At 39.9% G+C, this 14,925-nt stretch overlaps 1 protein-coding gene across 5 annotated transcripts in view; it reads left to right on the plus strand.

The window, feature by feature from the left end:
• The window catches only part of sh3pxd2aa (SH3 and PX domains 2Aa), an 85,315-nt gene extending 72,936 nt beyond the window's left edge, over positions 1-12,379 (plus strand). For all 5 annotated transcript variants that reach the window (XM_072703876.1, XM_072703878.1, XM_072703877.1 and 2 more), the window contains 5 exons: positions 2,720-2,837; positions 3,803-4,146; positions 4,608-4,657; positions 4,762-4,881; positions 6,268-12,379. In XM_072703876.1, the coding sequence (XP_072559977.1) occupies positions 2,720-2,837; positions 3,803-4,146; positions 4,608-4,657; positions 4,762-4,881; positions 6,268-8,178 (2,543 nt within the window). In that variant the 3' untranslated portion in view covers positions 8,179-12,379. The remainder of the gene's footprint in view (positions 1-2,719; positions 2,838-3,802; positions 4,147-4,607; positions 4,658-4,761; positions 4,882-6,267) is intronic.
• The last annotated feature ends 2,546 nt before the right edge of the window (positions 12,380-14,925 follow it).

Raw genomic sequence — 14,925 nt, forward strand, 5'->3', positions numbered from 1 at the left:
TACACAAAATTTAAAAATAAAAATGAAACGCTATATGTGAAATTAAAATGTCTATATGCAGGCAGAACGTCAGCCAGCTTCATCTCTAGGCAGAATAGATAGTTGCTCAGGGCCCCCAAATTATCTGCGTTGCGGCGGAAATTAAATTGTTTTCTTGGTAGGGGGGCCTCTCAAGCTAAGGTTTGACTAGGGCCCCTGGAAAGGTAGATCTGGCTCTGTTTGTGTGTAATATGTCTATAACATGTAAATTTTTACTACAGATGGTACGAAGCAAAAAGTCACAATAGTAAGCTTTGCAGCAGAGCTAAAGTACTTTAGATCTTTTATTTTATATCCATTTTTTTTTCCTTGAACACATCAGATATAGGAAATGTCATTACGTGCATGAAACATAAGAATTGCCAGGGTTTCAGGCAGGATGAATCTCACTTGCTGGGTGAAACTTAAGGGGCTTTCGATGAAAAAGGGGGAATGACAGCCTTTGAACTTCAAGAAGGAAAAAGTGACTCGAGGGAGGATTAGCAAGCAGGCACCTAAGGCTAAAGCAATTGAGACTCCTGACTGACAGAGAAAGGCGAGGTTAACAAGTATACTGTTCATTTTTACCCCAGATGCAGGATTCAAGTGAGAGAAATGTGTTGAAGTCCAGACCAAGGTTTCTGCTGGCAAGTTACACAGTGCAAGCCAGCTAATGTCTACTAGAGGAAAGAGAATTTTTCCACCATTGAAAATAATCCCAGCATGAAAATACTGCTGACTGTTGGAAAAATGTTTAGAGTGGGGGAGGGAGTTTTTCCCTCCATTTTTTTGCTATGTGGTTAATAGGGCAGCACCAAAGCTGTCAGGCAGTGCATGTTTGCTTAAAGTAAAGGAAAAGAAAAATATGTGGAATTTTCCCTGGAAGGAACAGGATGGCATTACTAATGCGAAGTGAGCAGTCATCCAGCAATGATCGTGTTCCTGTCATATCCCTACGCCGTCATTTAACCTTTGAGGAACGGAAGTCCTAGATTTGAAGTCCTAGGCCATGACAGACGTATTCCTTCCTCTGCATTGGTAAGCGCTAACAGAAGTATGTGTGCAACATCGTGAGGAGCCAAAGCACAACGTGATGAAAAACAGAACCGGAAGATCTGCCTTGTAGCTGCAAAAGAAGGGCCGCAGAAACGATTTATACAAAAGAGGGAGAGAAAGTGTCATCCAGTATCTGTCTCAGCCACACAGAGCATCTTTTCCCCACTAATGAAGTCCAGCTGAAGAATAGCTTTGTTTCTGTTTGTCTTTACAAATTATTTGCCCTTAACATACTTTTCAGCTGAGTCGCAGCATCACATCTGGGGAGAAAGTGATATACGTGCATCTGCGATGTGGACCAAAGCCTTAAATCGTTAAGGTGTTTCCTCGACGACATGAGGCTTAAATTATACGGACTCTGCTCCCTTCACGTATAAAGAATGGTGACATTCTTTTATGGAAACCGTCCCCTGATTTGATCTTGTGAAAGGAAGTGAAAAGGACACATTCTTAGAGCGAATTGGCCAAGAAGACAAGGATAATAGCCAAGAATGTGTGTTTTTTTTTTTTACAGTGCTGTAAAACGCTGGCTATTTTCCATTTCCAGCATGTCATTTATAGTCTTATAATGGATCCAGCCAAGAGCCGAAAAGACTTGTTGTGCTGATATTTTTGAGAGCACTTCATTTGATGAGGTGTTGAAGTAGGTCTTTATCTTTTTAACTAAAGCACACTTCCACAGGCAGATATTCTGTACGTTGCCCTGTTTGACTGACTACAGGGTGTCTCGGGTTTGGTCAGTCTGTTTCAGGGGGATAGACGTGTGGACTGGGCTCCGATAGTACCATTAGGTCATGCTGAAGTCATGTTTTTGACACTTTGAGGGTCGCATGCTTGCATTAATGAAATAGGTTCCTCGCCCACTTTCTCCGTTTATTGCTGGTTGCTTTCAGCTGCTGGTCTAGGGCACTCTCGCCTGCTTTCTGGCCCAGATGGGGTTCCGTTCCCTGGGGGCCTGTACCACTTTTCCCTGCCCTGGATGATTGACGCCAGCATGTCTGGTGTGATGGCCGTCAGGACACGCCCCCTCACTGGCCTTTTGCAATCCTGCAGATAGAGCCAGCCGCTCAGCCCAGTACGCAGAAAACGGGTGGCGCTAACAGCCCCCCGGCCTGTGCTGGCTCTGGTATTCGCCAAGTATAACGGAAGTAGAAAAACACATGTTTATTTATTTATTTTATTTATTTATTTCAGTATCCGTTTCTCCGTAGCCTGATTGGAATCTGGCCCCTGCCATGAAAGTCTGTGATGATTAGCCACCCTGATACCCTCACCGCCTAGTCCGCTGGGAATCTTCTGGAATTCTCTTATCAGCTTCCTGGCAGCATTGCCTGATTCAGGCCACAGGACTGATCTGAGACTCCCCCAAGCTTATCGCGCGGAGAGTGGCTCCGTGGAGCTGTCACAGAGGTTCCCTTCCGGGTTTCTCTTCTTGTTATAGCTGTAGATTTTTGGGGAAATTGGGAAACACTCCAAGAAGACGTTCCTAGACAGCAATGAGAGCATCATAGACATTAGCAAAGCAAATAGGTTGATCGACTTTGAATATCAAAGAGAAATTCAGTTTGGTTGTGGATTACGCACCGGCGCGATTAAATGAGTTGAGATTATGGTGCTCACTTACTTTTTCTCCTTCTACTTAAAGAGGAGAAGTATGTCTCAGTGCAACCCTACACCAGCCAAGGAAAGGATGAGATTGGGTTCGAAAAAGGGGTTACCGTGGAGGTCATCCAAAAGAACCTGGAAGGTTGGTGGTATATCAGGTGAGAGCCCCTATTCTAGGTACCGTGATGCTGACCAATGGTTTTGCTAAGGTGGTTTGTTACTATTTGAATGTTGTTTATTATTTATTTGCATGTGGGTTAAGTACAAATCATTTTCAAACCCACATCCCTCTCAGAAATAATTAAGTAATCCCTCCCATTAAAGAAAAATATTAATTGAAAAGAAAGGTACCTCTGACTCATTTGGCAATATTGAAGTTTTTCTTTCTACAATGTAAATTCACGCCCGGTTGCGATGTGATATCTCGTACACTCCTACATTTCATGGTCTGCATTTCCTGTTTAATCTTTGGCTTCTGTTTTCTGTTTACTTGCCCCTTGGGGCATTTCCACACTGAGCTATTATCCTTGGTTTTGTTCCTTTCTTCAATTTGTGGCTTTTAAGGTTGCAAACCCAACCACCCCCTGTAATGCAGAAAGACATCTGAAGAACATTTAAAGCCTTTGAGCCAAAGATAAATGTTTGGTAACGCTTTACATAAAGCACTCATGTATAATGCATTATCGCTACTTTCATAACACATTATAATGCATTCATAAAGTATTATAAACACAGGTATAGCTAGTTATAAAAATGCATAACATATTATAGCCATGTTTATTATGCATTATGAATTCTCTATGAATCTATAATGCACTATAGATATCTTAATAATGCAGTACAAAGCATCCTTTATTCTTATACTGACCATTACAATGCACTATGAAGGTATCTATAGTGCATTATGGATGAGAGCATCATAGAGCATTCATAATGCATAATTAACATGACCATAATATGTTCTGCCTTTTCATAAAGTTACAGCTGTGTTTATAATATATTATGAATGCATTATAATGCATGAAGGTATCTATAACGCATTGTACAGTAAAGTGTTACCAAAAGTTTTATTCTGCAAAAGTTGCTTGTTGAGCACTAACTGAATGAATGCTCTCCCTCTTAGATACCAAGGCAAGGAAGGATGGGCCCCAGCTTCCTATCTCAAGAAGCTGAAAGATGACCTATCCCCTCGCAAAAAGACCCTGACCGGCCCCGTGGAGATTATCGGCAATATCATGGAGATCAGCAACCTCCTGAACAAGAAGGCGGTGAGCGAGAAGGACGTGCAGACGGACCAGGAGCCCGAGGAGCCCCATGTCACCAAAAAGGAGATCAGCCTCCCCATTCCTTGTGAGGACCCTGGAAGCGGTGGCAGCAGTGGTGGCGCCGCCCTGCTGGACACCAAGCCGAAAGCAGAGCCCAGCTCCCCAGCCATAGCCCGCATTGCTCCTCACAGAGTGGAGATCGGTGAGCATCATTAACAAACCACAGGGCTCTTAGGTGCTTTATTTAATTCATGCATGATGTCTTATTTACAGGGGTGGGTAGTTAAGGTCCACATAGTGCAAATCCAGATCAGGATTTTGTTCCAACCAACCAGTTGAGCACAGAGTCATTTTCACAGATACTCAAGTCGGATGGTTGAAACAAAATCTTGGTCTGGATTTGTACTTTCTGGACCTCTGCTTATTGACGACAATGTACTAATTCCAGATTTTGTAAGTTTCTGCAGTTTTTAGGAGTTTTTTTTTAATAATTCTTGGATAAATTTGAAAACTCTCATTAATATATATTATTATTGCTATTGTTGTTAGTAGGAGTAATAAATTGTTTATTTTTGCAGTATTTCAGTAATACAACAAATTTATTGACCGGTGTGTTTATTGGATTGATTTGCCGTGAACATGTTTATATTTGCATTTTTTAAGGATCTCCAAACCTCAGACAAAAACCGCCTCCACGAAGAGAGACAAGCCTGGTCAGTCTCTTACTTATATTTCTCTTGGGTAGGATAATATTCAAATAAAAGTGGAACACAAGTGATCGTATGCTTATTTAAATCCCATTTCAATTGTTCTGAAGGGATTTCAGTTGCCAAAACCACCAGAGCCCCCTAGTGTCGAAGCTGAGTACTACACCATTGCGGAGTTCCAGTCCTGCATATCTGACGGCATCAGTTTCCGCGGAGGACAAAAGGCTGATGTGAGTGTGATGGTGCTGTATACCAGGCCATGATAAGCTTAAGGTTTCTCATAATGAGGACATTATTTTCTCTCTGCATGAAATTTTTGCAAAGCTAGAATATTTGCTTCTTGTATTATATTACATGCTTTTGGCCTGTAATCTAGAAAATTCTTCACAGTTTGGATGCAGGGACGGTATACATAAAAGAGATTTATTTAATACAGTCATACAAACGTTTTTTTGACACAAATAATATATGACACGGCTAAAGCCAATTGTTAGTCAACCACAATATCTGTACCACACATGTTTCTTTATGGTTTTTTTTCTTCAATTTCATTTGCTTACCACTAAGGAAACTGGTTTAACAATTGAGCAATCAAACTTTTTGTTGGCATATGAGAAAACCCAGTGACATAGACATAGCCAGATGGACACAGCTGGAGACTGAAATTCACATAAGCTCTGAAGAAAGTGCACATGGAAAGTGCATCAAAGAAATGAATATCCATCCATTTTCTTATCCTGTTCAGGGTAGTGGGGGGTCCGGAGCTTATCTTGGAGGCTGTGGGTGCACGGCAGGGAAGAACCCAGGATGGGGCACCAACCCATCGTAGGGCATATACACAGACACACAGACACACCCCCCTATGGACAATTTGGTAACCCCAATTAGCCTCAGCATGTTTTTGGACAGTGGGGGGAATCCAGAGAACTCGGAGGAAACCCCACGACGACACGGGGAGAACATGCAAACTCCACACACACAGAACCGGAGACAGAGGTGTGAGGTGACAGTGCTAAGCACTGTACCCCCCCCCCCCCCAAATGAATATCAATAATAAAAATATTAAATATGTAAATATTGAATACCCACTATATTGGTTGTAGAAGTACTATATATGATTTAATTGTAAATTGGAATAATTTGCTACTTGTCATTTTTTTCTGAGTTGCTAAGGGAGTTTAGTTAAAGTTGTGATCTATAATGCACTATAGATACCTTCATAATGCATTATAATGATCGGTATAAGAATTAATAAAATATTACAGCATCTTCTATTGACAGTCATAATGCATTAAAGTGTTATTTAAATGACTTCATAAGGGATCTATAGTGCGTTATAGATGAAAGCTTCATAAAGCATTCCTAATGCATAATAAACATGGCTGTAATGTGCTATGCTGTTTGCTAAATATTTATAGGCATGCTTATATTTCATTATGAATGCATTATAATGTGTTATGAATGTGTTGATAGATATTTATAGACATAGCATTCATAGTAAGTGTTACTGAATAGTTAGTCACGTGTCATTTTCTTCTGAGATGCTAAAGATAAATCTGTAAAGAAAATGAATTAATGTTCACATAATATTTAATTATAAATGTTTCCCTGGGCAGGTTATAGAGAAGAACTCCGGTGGGTGGTGGTATGTACAGATTGGAGAAATGGAAGGTTGGGCCCCCTGCTCCTACATTGATAAAAGGAAGAAACCCAACCTTAGTAGGCGAACCAGCACTCTCACCAGGCCCAAAGTCCCACCCCCTGCTCCTCCAATCAAGAAGCAGGACTCTGAGGAGGGAACTGCACCCAGCAGCCCGGCAGCAAAAGCCTCCGAATCTCCCAGCAAGCCCGTGTACGAGGAACCCGAGTACGATGTTCCTGCTATTGGACTTGATTTGGAAGCAGAGCTAGACTTCCTGAAAGAAGGGTCTTGTCTGGATATCAAAATCGATTACCCTTCAGAGAAGATCTTCCAGCCACTTTCCAAGAATTCCTCTGCTTCTCTTCTGCAGAGTGCGTCCTTCAAGGTAGGGGAGTCCACAGAGGATATTACGAAAGAGGAGGAGACTATTTATGAGAACGATGGCTTTAGGCCTCAGAGCGAGGACCCTGGCTCCAGCAAAGACTCCAGCGGTGACTCTGACTCAGCAAAGACGAATTCCTTTTCTGCAGCCCGCAAAGTCACATGCTCTCGGATGTCCTTGGGTTGTGGAAAAGCACCTAAGAAACCACAACCTGAAATGAGCAGAAGTCAGTCCCTAACCAAAGCCGAGGAGGCCAGCTCCAGGTCCTCCTTCGATGAATCCAGCCGAGGGCCCACTAAGCACACGGAGATCAGGAAAGATGCTGAACCAAAAATAGGCCAGAGCCCGTCCACCAAGCCCAAGCCTGTGGTGAGACCCAAACCTCTTCTGGCCAAATCAGAGCCTCAGAGCCCAGAGAAAATGGACATCAGCACCCTCAGACGCCAGCTTCGGCCAACAGGCCAACTGAAGCATGGTCTGAAAGCCTCCAGAGGTGAGGACTCAGAAACTGCCTCTGTCATCTCCTCGGAGGACTCTGTGTCCTCGCGGAGCACCTCTGATCTGTCCAGCATTTACTCCAAAGGAAGCAGGGGTGACTCGGATTTTGAGACCTCCTTCTACCGGACCACTGACAGCTATGAGAAAGTGCAGGATTCTGAAATTAGCTTCCCTGCAGGAGTGGAGGTGGAGGTTCTGGAGAAGCAAGAAAGTGGCTGGTGGTATATCAGATGCGGGGATACAGAGGGTTGGGCTCCCACGTACTACCTGGAGCCGCATCGGCCGCAGTCTGACACGGCTGGTTCGGAGTCAGACGGCACCCCTACTAAGCAGGGAAGCATGAGCAAGTCCAACAGCCTGGAGAAAAATGAACAAAGGGTCCAAGCCCTGAACAACATCAACCAGAATATGAGGCGGGTCACTCCACCCATTCCATCAAAGCCACCCGGGGGCTTCGGAAAACCCACTGGCCTCGTTAACGGCTCAGTGAAGATGAGGAACGGGGTCCGGCAGGTTGCAGTGCGACCTCAATCTGTCTTCGTGCCCACGCCTGTCAAGGATACCAACATCCACACAGGGTCCCTCAGGAGAAATGAGTCCCTCAACTCCACCGACCAGGTGAAGTCAGGCACGGCCGTACGTCGCAACTCTTCTTTCACCGTTGTCCGTCCCCAGATGGCCGATGCCAAGGTCAAGCAGCCGGACAAGACTGGCATGGGCAGCACAGAAACGCTAAGCAGGGTCGCCCAAAAGAATGGCATCCCGGTGTCCACCGTGAAACCCAAACCTATTGAGAAATCCCACCTCATACACAACAACCTCAAAGAAGTTTACACCTCCATAGCTGATTATCGTGGCGATGATGAAACAATGGGGTTTTCAGAAGGAACCAGTTTGGAAGTTTTGGAACGGAATCCGAATGGGTGGTGGTACTGCCAGGTGCTTGATGGTGGGCAGCCTCAAAAGGGATGGGTGCCATCCAACTATTTGGAAAGAAAGAAGTAATGTTACAAAAACATTGTTTAAAATTTTGTACAGTCGTTTTAAAGACAGTTGGGGGGGGGGGGGGGCAAATCACCTGAAAAGAGACACTTTTAGTGCTGGTTTACTAAATGTACACACAAAGACTGTAAAATTTCAGTGGGCCTATTGTCGGTTTGAACAAGTAACTGAAGGTGGGAGGGGCCTCTCCGGAATCTCAGTGCATTGAGAGGATGTTGTAGTCGACTTTGAAATTAAAAAGAAGGCAGTAGCACCTTTTTTCAGAGGGGTTGATGATGGAGTTTTGCAGGATTGTGTCATGCACAATTCACATGTTTTCAGGTTGCCAAATGGGTGCCTTTGTTGATTATGTTCAATACATACAGTATACTGAAGAGTCAACTGAATATTAATCGCTATTCAAAAAAACACCAAATTCATTACTGTGCCAAAGGCCTAAGAGCTTAGATGATTACCAAATTAGTTTCTTTTGGAGTCCAAAGAAATTAAACCTTAATTAAAAATTAGTTCTCAGTCCAAGAATATTTAACATGGAATTGGATCAAACTTGAGTTCTCAAAACTGCGAAAAGTAAATAAAAACATAACAGGAGCTTAATGATTTACAAAAGGGTATTGGTGTCTCAGTGACATCTGTTTAGCTCTGTTCATTTTTTTGGAAATGTATTGTTTGTTTGTAAGTGTTGTATGTTTTCGTGTTTTCCTTAGAGATGTATTTCTGCCTTAGTCTTGTGACATACAGAACACACTGTCAGCCTAAAATTTGAAGTTGTTTAGGTCCTTGGGCAGATTTTCTGCTGTGATCATTTGTATTTGGGAATCTGTCTAACAAGCACAGTTTCCTAAAGTTTGCCCCATGTTTTTGAATTTAACGGGTCATTCATCAGAGTCTCCACAAGGCAGAATCGGCAACAACAGATCATGTTAAGTCCAGTTATGGAGTGAATCTGCAAACTTGAAATAAATTCATCTCATGTCGATAGCAAAGAAAACTAAAGATTAAGTTGCTTCTCGAATGCTTTTCGAAATGAAAAGAACTGCCCTACTAGTATCAGTATATGCTGAACAGAGATTTGGGTCATGAACTGAAAAAAAAGATTCTTTTTTATTTTTACCAGTAATTCCAGAAAAAAAAAAAACATATTTTGTATATATTGCTGCTCTATGTGTTCGGTTAACACTGCTGCTGCAGTGGAATAGGAAATAGTTTACAGAGAACACAAAACTGTACTGGAAATACAGCACTCCCAGGGAAGTAGCTACTTAGTGTAACCCCAAAATGTGATTGAACCAACAATGGACATCATGAGAAAAAAAAAGAAAAAAAAAAACTTTTGTGTAGCTTTAGTATTTAATTGGTGTGCACATGAAATACAATATATTCATCGGAGTACCAAAACGGAATGAAAAATATGTTCTGAGTATGTTGCAGTATCAATATCTGGAAGCACTTGATGTGTATGTTCCTAGACAAGTAAAACACATTGTCAAAATGGGAAATCTAATATTGCCGAGCAGTGATTGTTTCATTCACAACTGCAGTTGTTGATGTCTAAAATTGTGGTATAAAATTGGCAATTTGATTTTAAAGGTTAGTCATAATGGTTAATAATTAATTGATTTAAAAAAAAAAAAAAAAAAAGATTACCAATATAATAAAATTCCAGATAAAGCATTACTTCCCAAATTACAAAATCAGTCGCCAAGGCGCTGAAGAAGATACTACTTCAAATGGCTGATGTTCAAGACTGCTGAAATATTTTTCTAATGAATAGTGTGAGCTCTGCATCTGGGTTAAGCACTAACTTTTCACTTAATTTCTGCTGGACAGTGTTAAATATAGTATTAGAAAAAGTACAGTGCCTGCTAGATAGCAGTTTTTATTCTTGCAGACAGTAGATTTGTTGTGTGATTATACACGGACAATAATGATGAATGAAGTGGCTCATTTTTGTAAATGAATGCACTTTAGAATGTTTCAAAATCTGGAGTGCATTACTTAAAGATGCAGTATAATAATTTGTCAGAATCAGCACAATATTTATTTAATAGATTTTTTTATTTATAATAATTTAAATATTTTTTTTTTTACCTGTAATACGCAGAATATGTAACACTGTCTCTCACAAGAGTAGTTTGTCTGTTTTAGTACAGTACAATATAGGGATTTTCTTTTGGGCTGAGATACAATGTCCTTTTTTTCTGACATATTAATTGGGCAGTTATTTGGTCATTTTTTAGGACTAAAATAAATTCTGTTGCCAGGCTGGTCAAGCACTTTGGCATCCTCATATAATTCAGGGATTGTTATTGTATTTCTGCAGCATACAGCAGCAGATGGGGTCCTTGGGTTGGAGCAAGCTATGGTCTTTCGATTCGATTCTTGATTTTTTTTCCCCAAGAGCCTCTTTAATTATCTGCAAAAAATATTCTGCAGGCTCTTGTGAATGACAGCTGTTACCACACCACATTTTTGGCAATTTCTACCCTTGGGAGAAACAAAATAAAAACCTCTATCAAATTAACTGTGCGTTAAACATTATCTTATAGTAATGCAGCTGTTTTTAATTATTATTTTTTTAATTTGGCATCATTTTCCACCTTCTAAAATATCAAATTACTATTGTAATGCTGTATACTGCAACTTTAGCAATAATGGACACTTCCTCTGTCATTATTGAGCTTTATTTAATGCCGGATTAAGTATTTATTTATTCCCAATGATGTGTTTTGGCAAGTTATGGTGAGACAATCATTCTGATTCTCTACCAGCAATATTTAAAACCCAAAAGCTGTAAACATTTACTGACATTCAGAAAGAACCACCCCAAAATGCAGTTCACCGTAGTATGAATGTAAACCCATCGCACATCTTCCCTTTATATGTCCATTCAACGTTATAAATATAGCGTAACATAAATACAGGAAAAGAGTGAAAAAAGACAATTTAGCTTGGTTTGTTGTGTAACCTAGACAGGTGCAGGCTTTTATGCATATATGCAACCTTAATGTAAAGATTACACAGTATTGACTTAAAATTGCAGTTTTGGCTGTGAAGTATGAATTATATTGTAGAAGACAAGAAAATGCATTACATATTCTCTCCCCTTATTCCCCTTGACGAAGGCATTATGTAAACGTGTTAAATCACTCAAATGTTTAGTACAGCACATATTAATGGTAATTGTGGTAATAAAATGGTAATGGTAATTGCTTTTGTTGCGTAAATAAAAGTATCACTGCTTTTGCTTCTCTAAAACCACAAGGGAATTTAAATTGCTCTTTTAGTTTTTGCTTAATAGTTAGTGATATAGTATTGTATGTTTTTCTTTTCATTTTTTTGATAGTTTTCCTTTATATGATATTCTACTCCTCTTTCCCCTATGTATTTTGCATAATCCACAATTAACGAGGACATGTGCAATAGAAAGGCTTCTTACCAAAACTTCCTTATTGAAATGCATAGGCTAAACTTCACAACCTAAAGATCTCCTATTGTCTGAGATGAACACAGGGAATTTCAATGTATTTGTAATTTAAAACGTTATTAATGTTTGACCTGAAACAATTTCCATTGTCATATTTTGATATGAGGTTATAATGACTCAGTGTCTTCCTTTATGCCTTGATGTGTAGAATTTTATGTTTAATATTAATGCATACAAATGCCCTCCGATGTTTGTCTCATAAATCACGGAGCTTGGGATTGAATGAAAAAATATATTGACTGACCCTAAGATTTATTTGAGGTTGACCCTTGCAACTGTCTAGGGAACTTTGAGTTACATGTTGTTAATTAAAGGCTTGAGTTGTTTTGGTACTTCATACATTTTTTACAATCTTGTTAAACCAAGTTAAGGCCATTTGCATTGTCTCCATCATTCCGTGATATTGCCACAACATTATCATAGTAATCTGTGAGGAGATTTTCTATGAGGTTTGTGTTCCTCTGCTACAATCTGTCTCTAGCTTTGTTCTTCTGTTGCCATGGTAAAGGGAGTTGAATCAGAGGTCAGGATGTTGCAGTGTATCCATGACGGCCGATTGAAATTTTATTGACATATCACTGAAGGTGTCTCCCTGGGATTTTTTCATCCAGTTTTATAAATGATGATGTCACAGTTTTTGAAAGTACCCAGTAGTGTTATTCCTGACTCCACAAGTCTCTAAAAATGTTTTTCATTTTCATTAGAATTCATTTTTTTTTTAATTATTATTATTTTTGCAAATCTTTGGTATAGCTCGGACATTTGACAATGGGTTTTGACTCTGGTTTAGATTCATGGGGGACTGTGGTTCCACACTGACGTACATGTGTATGTTTAAAACAATGGGGTGATTAGTTTATGTGAAGGGAAATGGATTGTCAGTCTTCATTTGGCAAGTCAACCAAGTAAAGATGTCTGGCTAAGTCTTTGAAAAGATGACCTAAGAAAGATGTTTAGCAACCTTGGCAGTTTGAAAATGAACACGGAATTGTATGTTTCTCTGGTCCTTTTCTCCCAAAACCTGTTGACCCCCATCTATTTTTTTTAAGCAACCCCCACCCCCAGTTTTAATGTTGCCAGTTTTTAACCTGCTACTCGCGCCCTTCTGCTAAATCCCAGCTTCAAGCCATTTACAATGGGATCGCTGCGCCTTTTTCGAAGCAAGCAATTTGCAAGTCAGCGTATGAGATGGAGGTTAGAGAGGTCGGAGAGGGCATGCCGATGGTTCGTGCTCTGTTGTGTCATGAAGTGGGGGAGGTGATGTCGGAGAGATGGAGTTTCGATGATGTGTGGGATTGGAGAAAATATATTGTGATGCAAGCAGGCTTTCATCATAAACACTAGGCAAGATGTAAGATACTGAAGCTAATGAACCTGCTAATTTACACTGAAGGAATGCTATCACTAACTCATTTTTTCCTCATTTTATATAAACATGCCAATGATTGAATGGTCTTGGGAATCCATAATTAGTGTTTTGGCACTTATACTAAAATGAAAGCTTTGTATTGTAAAGAATAGCTATATGACAAACTGCTGAGACTAATCTTTAAGATTTAGATATATTTCTATTATTTTTTATTTGTTTACTGGTTTTTAATTATCTCCAACTTGAACTATACCATTTTTGGTTTCCCAATAAAATGGAGGGAAAAATGCTTTAAAAAAAAAAAAACAGTCATTGAAAGGCATGAAGAAAAGTATTTGCATGTCTATGTGTGTGTTGCTGAGGTAGATCTCTGTGGGAGTCTTTGTAAGTCTTTTAATGTGTCTTTGAGATAGGCTACGGGAATCGTTGAAAGGATTCCATGGGCAGAACGCGAGCTTACAAAGAGCGCTGCTGCTGGGTTAAGGCTGAGGCGGCCGTGTGGCCAACCTCATAAAGCTATATTTAACGTAGGAAACATTGTTTAATAATAATACTGCTTCTGCTGCTTGAGGCATGAGGTGGGTTGGCTTTTACATCTGTGCTTTTCAAGTCTGCCACTTTCTTACCCACACATGTACCACATAATTTACTCCAATAGGTTGCAGGACGAAAATGAAAAACAAAGCCTTTAATCTAATAAATGTACTCAGTACAGCTAAAGAAATCTGATGGAAATTTGAAATGATTAACTCCAAAGAGAATTACCGCTTCTTATTTTAGGTAAAAAGAAAAAAAATGTGTTGTGAATGTTGAGTTGTAGGTTTACGGTTGACTTGGGTTCAGGTGGGATTGTTGGGATTAAAGTGGCAGAAACCTTTTTAAAAATCTAAACCAAAGTCAAAACCAGATTCTGGGCTTAGCAAAGTCAGATCAACAAACCAAGAAAATGTTGTTGCCTTCTCACGGCCTAACAGCTACATGACATCATCCCACATTAAACAACTCGGACCAAATGTGGCGCTAACAATCTTGTTTGTATTTTTTTCTCGTTATGCTTATGCAATATTTTTTAAACTACAGGCGGCTCCTGTTTACAGAAAATGTACAAGGAAATCTGCAAGTCCATCTGAAGCATAACCAAATCAAGTTTGAGAAGTGGGATTGTCAGAGTGTGTTTGGTACTGGGCCAGATGTAGTTGCAGTTGAGTTTGATTTTGGGATCTGGATTTATAATCAAACTAATCAAACCCTTAAAATGTACATTTTTTTTAAACAGGGATGTTGCCGTTTACACTTTATTTCAAAAATCTGTTTTGTTTTTGATTCTTTTTTTTTGTATCATGTTCATGTTTACATTGTATCTTGCATTGCCCTAAAGAAAACACTATAAAATGTATTATCTTTGTTTATTGTAACTCCTTTGTCTTCTTTTTCTAACACGCACATAATAACAAAAAGTACCTGTAAATTTCATTTCATCGGTTAAAGTATAACAGCCGTCAGTGTGTCCTGTAAGCTACAGGGAAGCGGTTGTAATTACATGCTGTCAAAGGCGGAGAAGAAAAAATGATTGCGGCAAATTATACTGAACATAGTGTGGAAGCTTGGGTGGCTGAGTAGATTATGTAACACATCAGGAAAACGGCTTTCCCCACACTGCCGACAGAATCCACCCAGGAACATGGACATATGGGTATATGAGAGTATCTTAGTATTATACCAGTACTATTCTTATGTATGGTTCTTGTATATAAACGAGGAGAATCTACACCCCCTTTTTTTGGGGGGGGGGATAGGTTATATGGGAATATGAGTTATGATGCTGACGGAGATTAAAAAAAAAAAAAAGAAGGGCAACAGAAAAATATTTATGATGTTCAACCCCCCGCGCTTC

This window comes from Paramormyrops kingsleyae, chromosome 20, assembly GCF_048594095.1.
Source record: "Paramormyrops kingsleyae isolate MSU_618 chromosome 20, PKINGS_0.4, whole genome shotgun sequence".
In the NCBI taxonomy this organism is placed as follows: domain Eukaryota; kingdom Metazoa; phylum Chordata; class Actinopteri; order Osteoglossiformes; family Mormyridae; genus Paramormyrops; species Paramormyrops kingsleyae.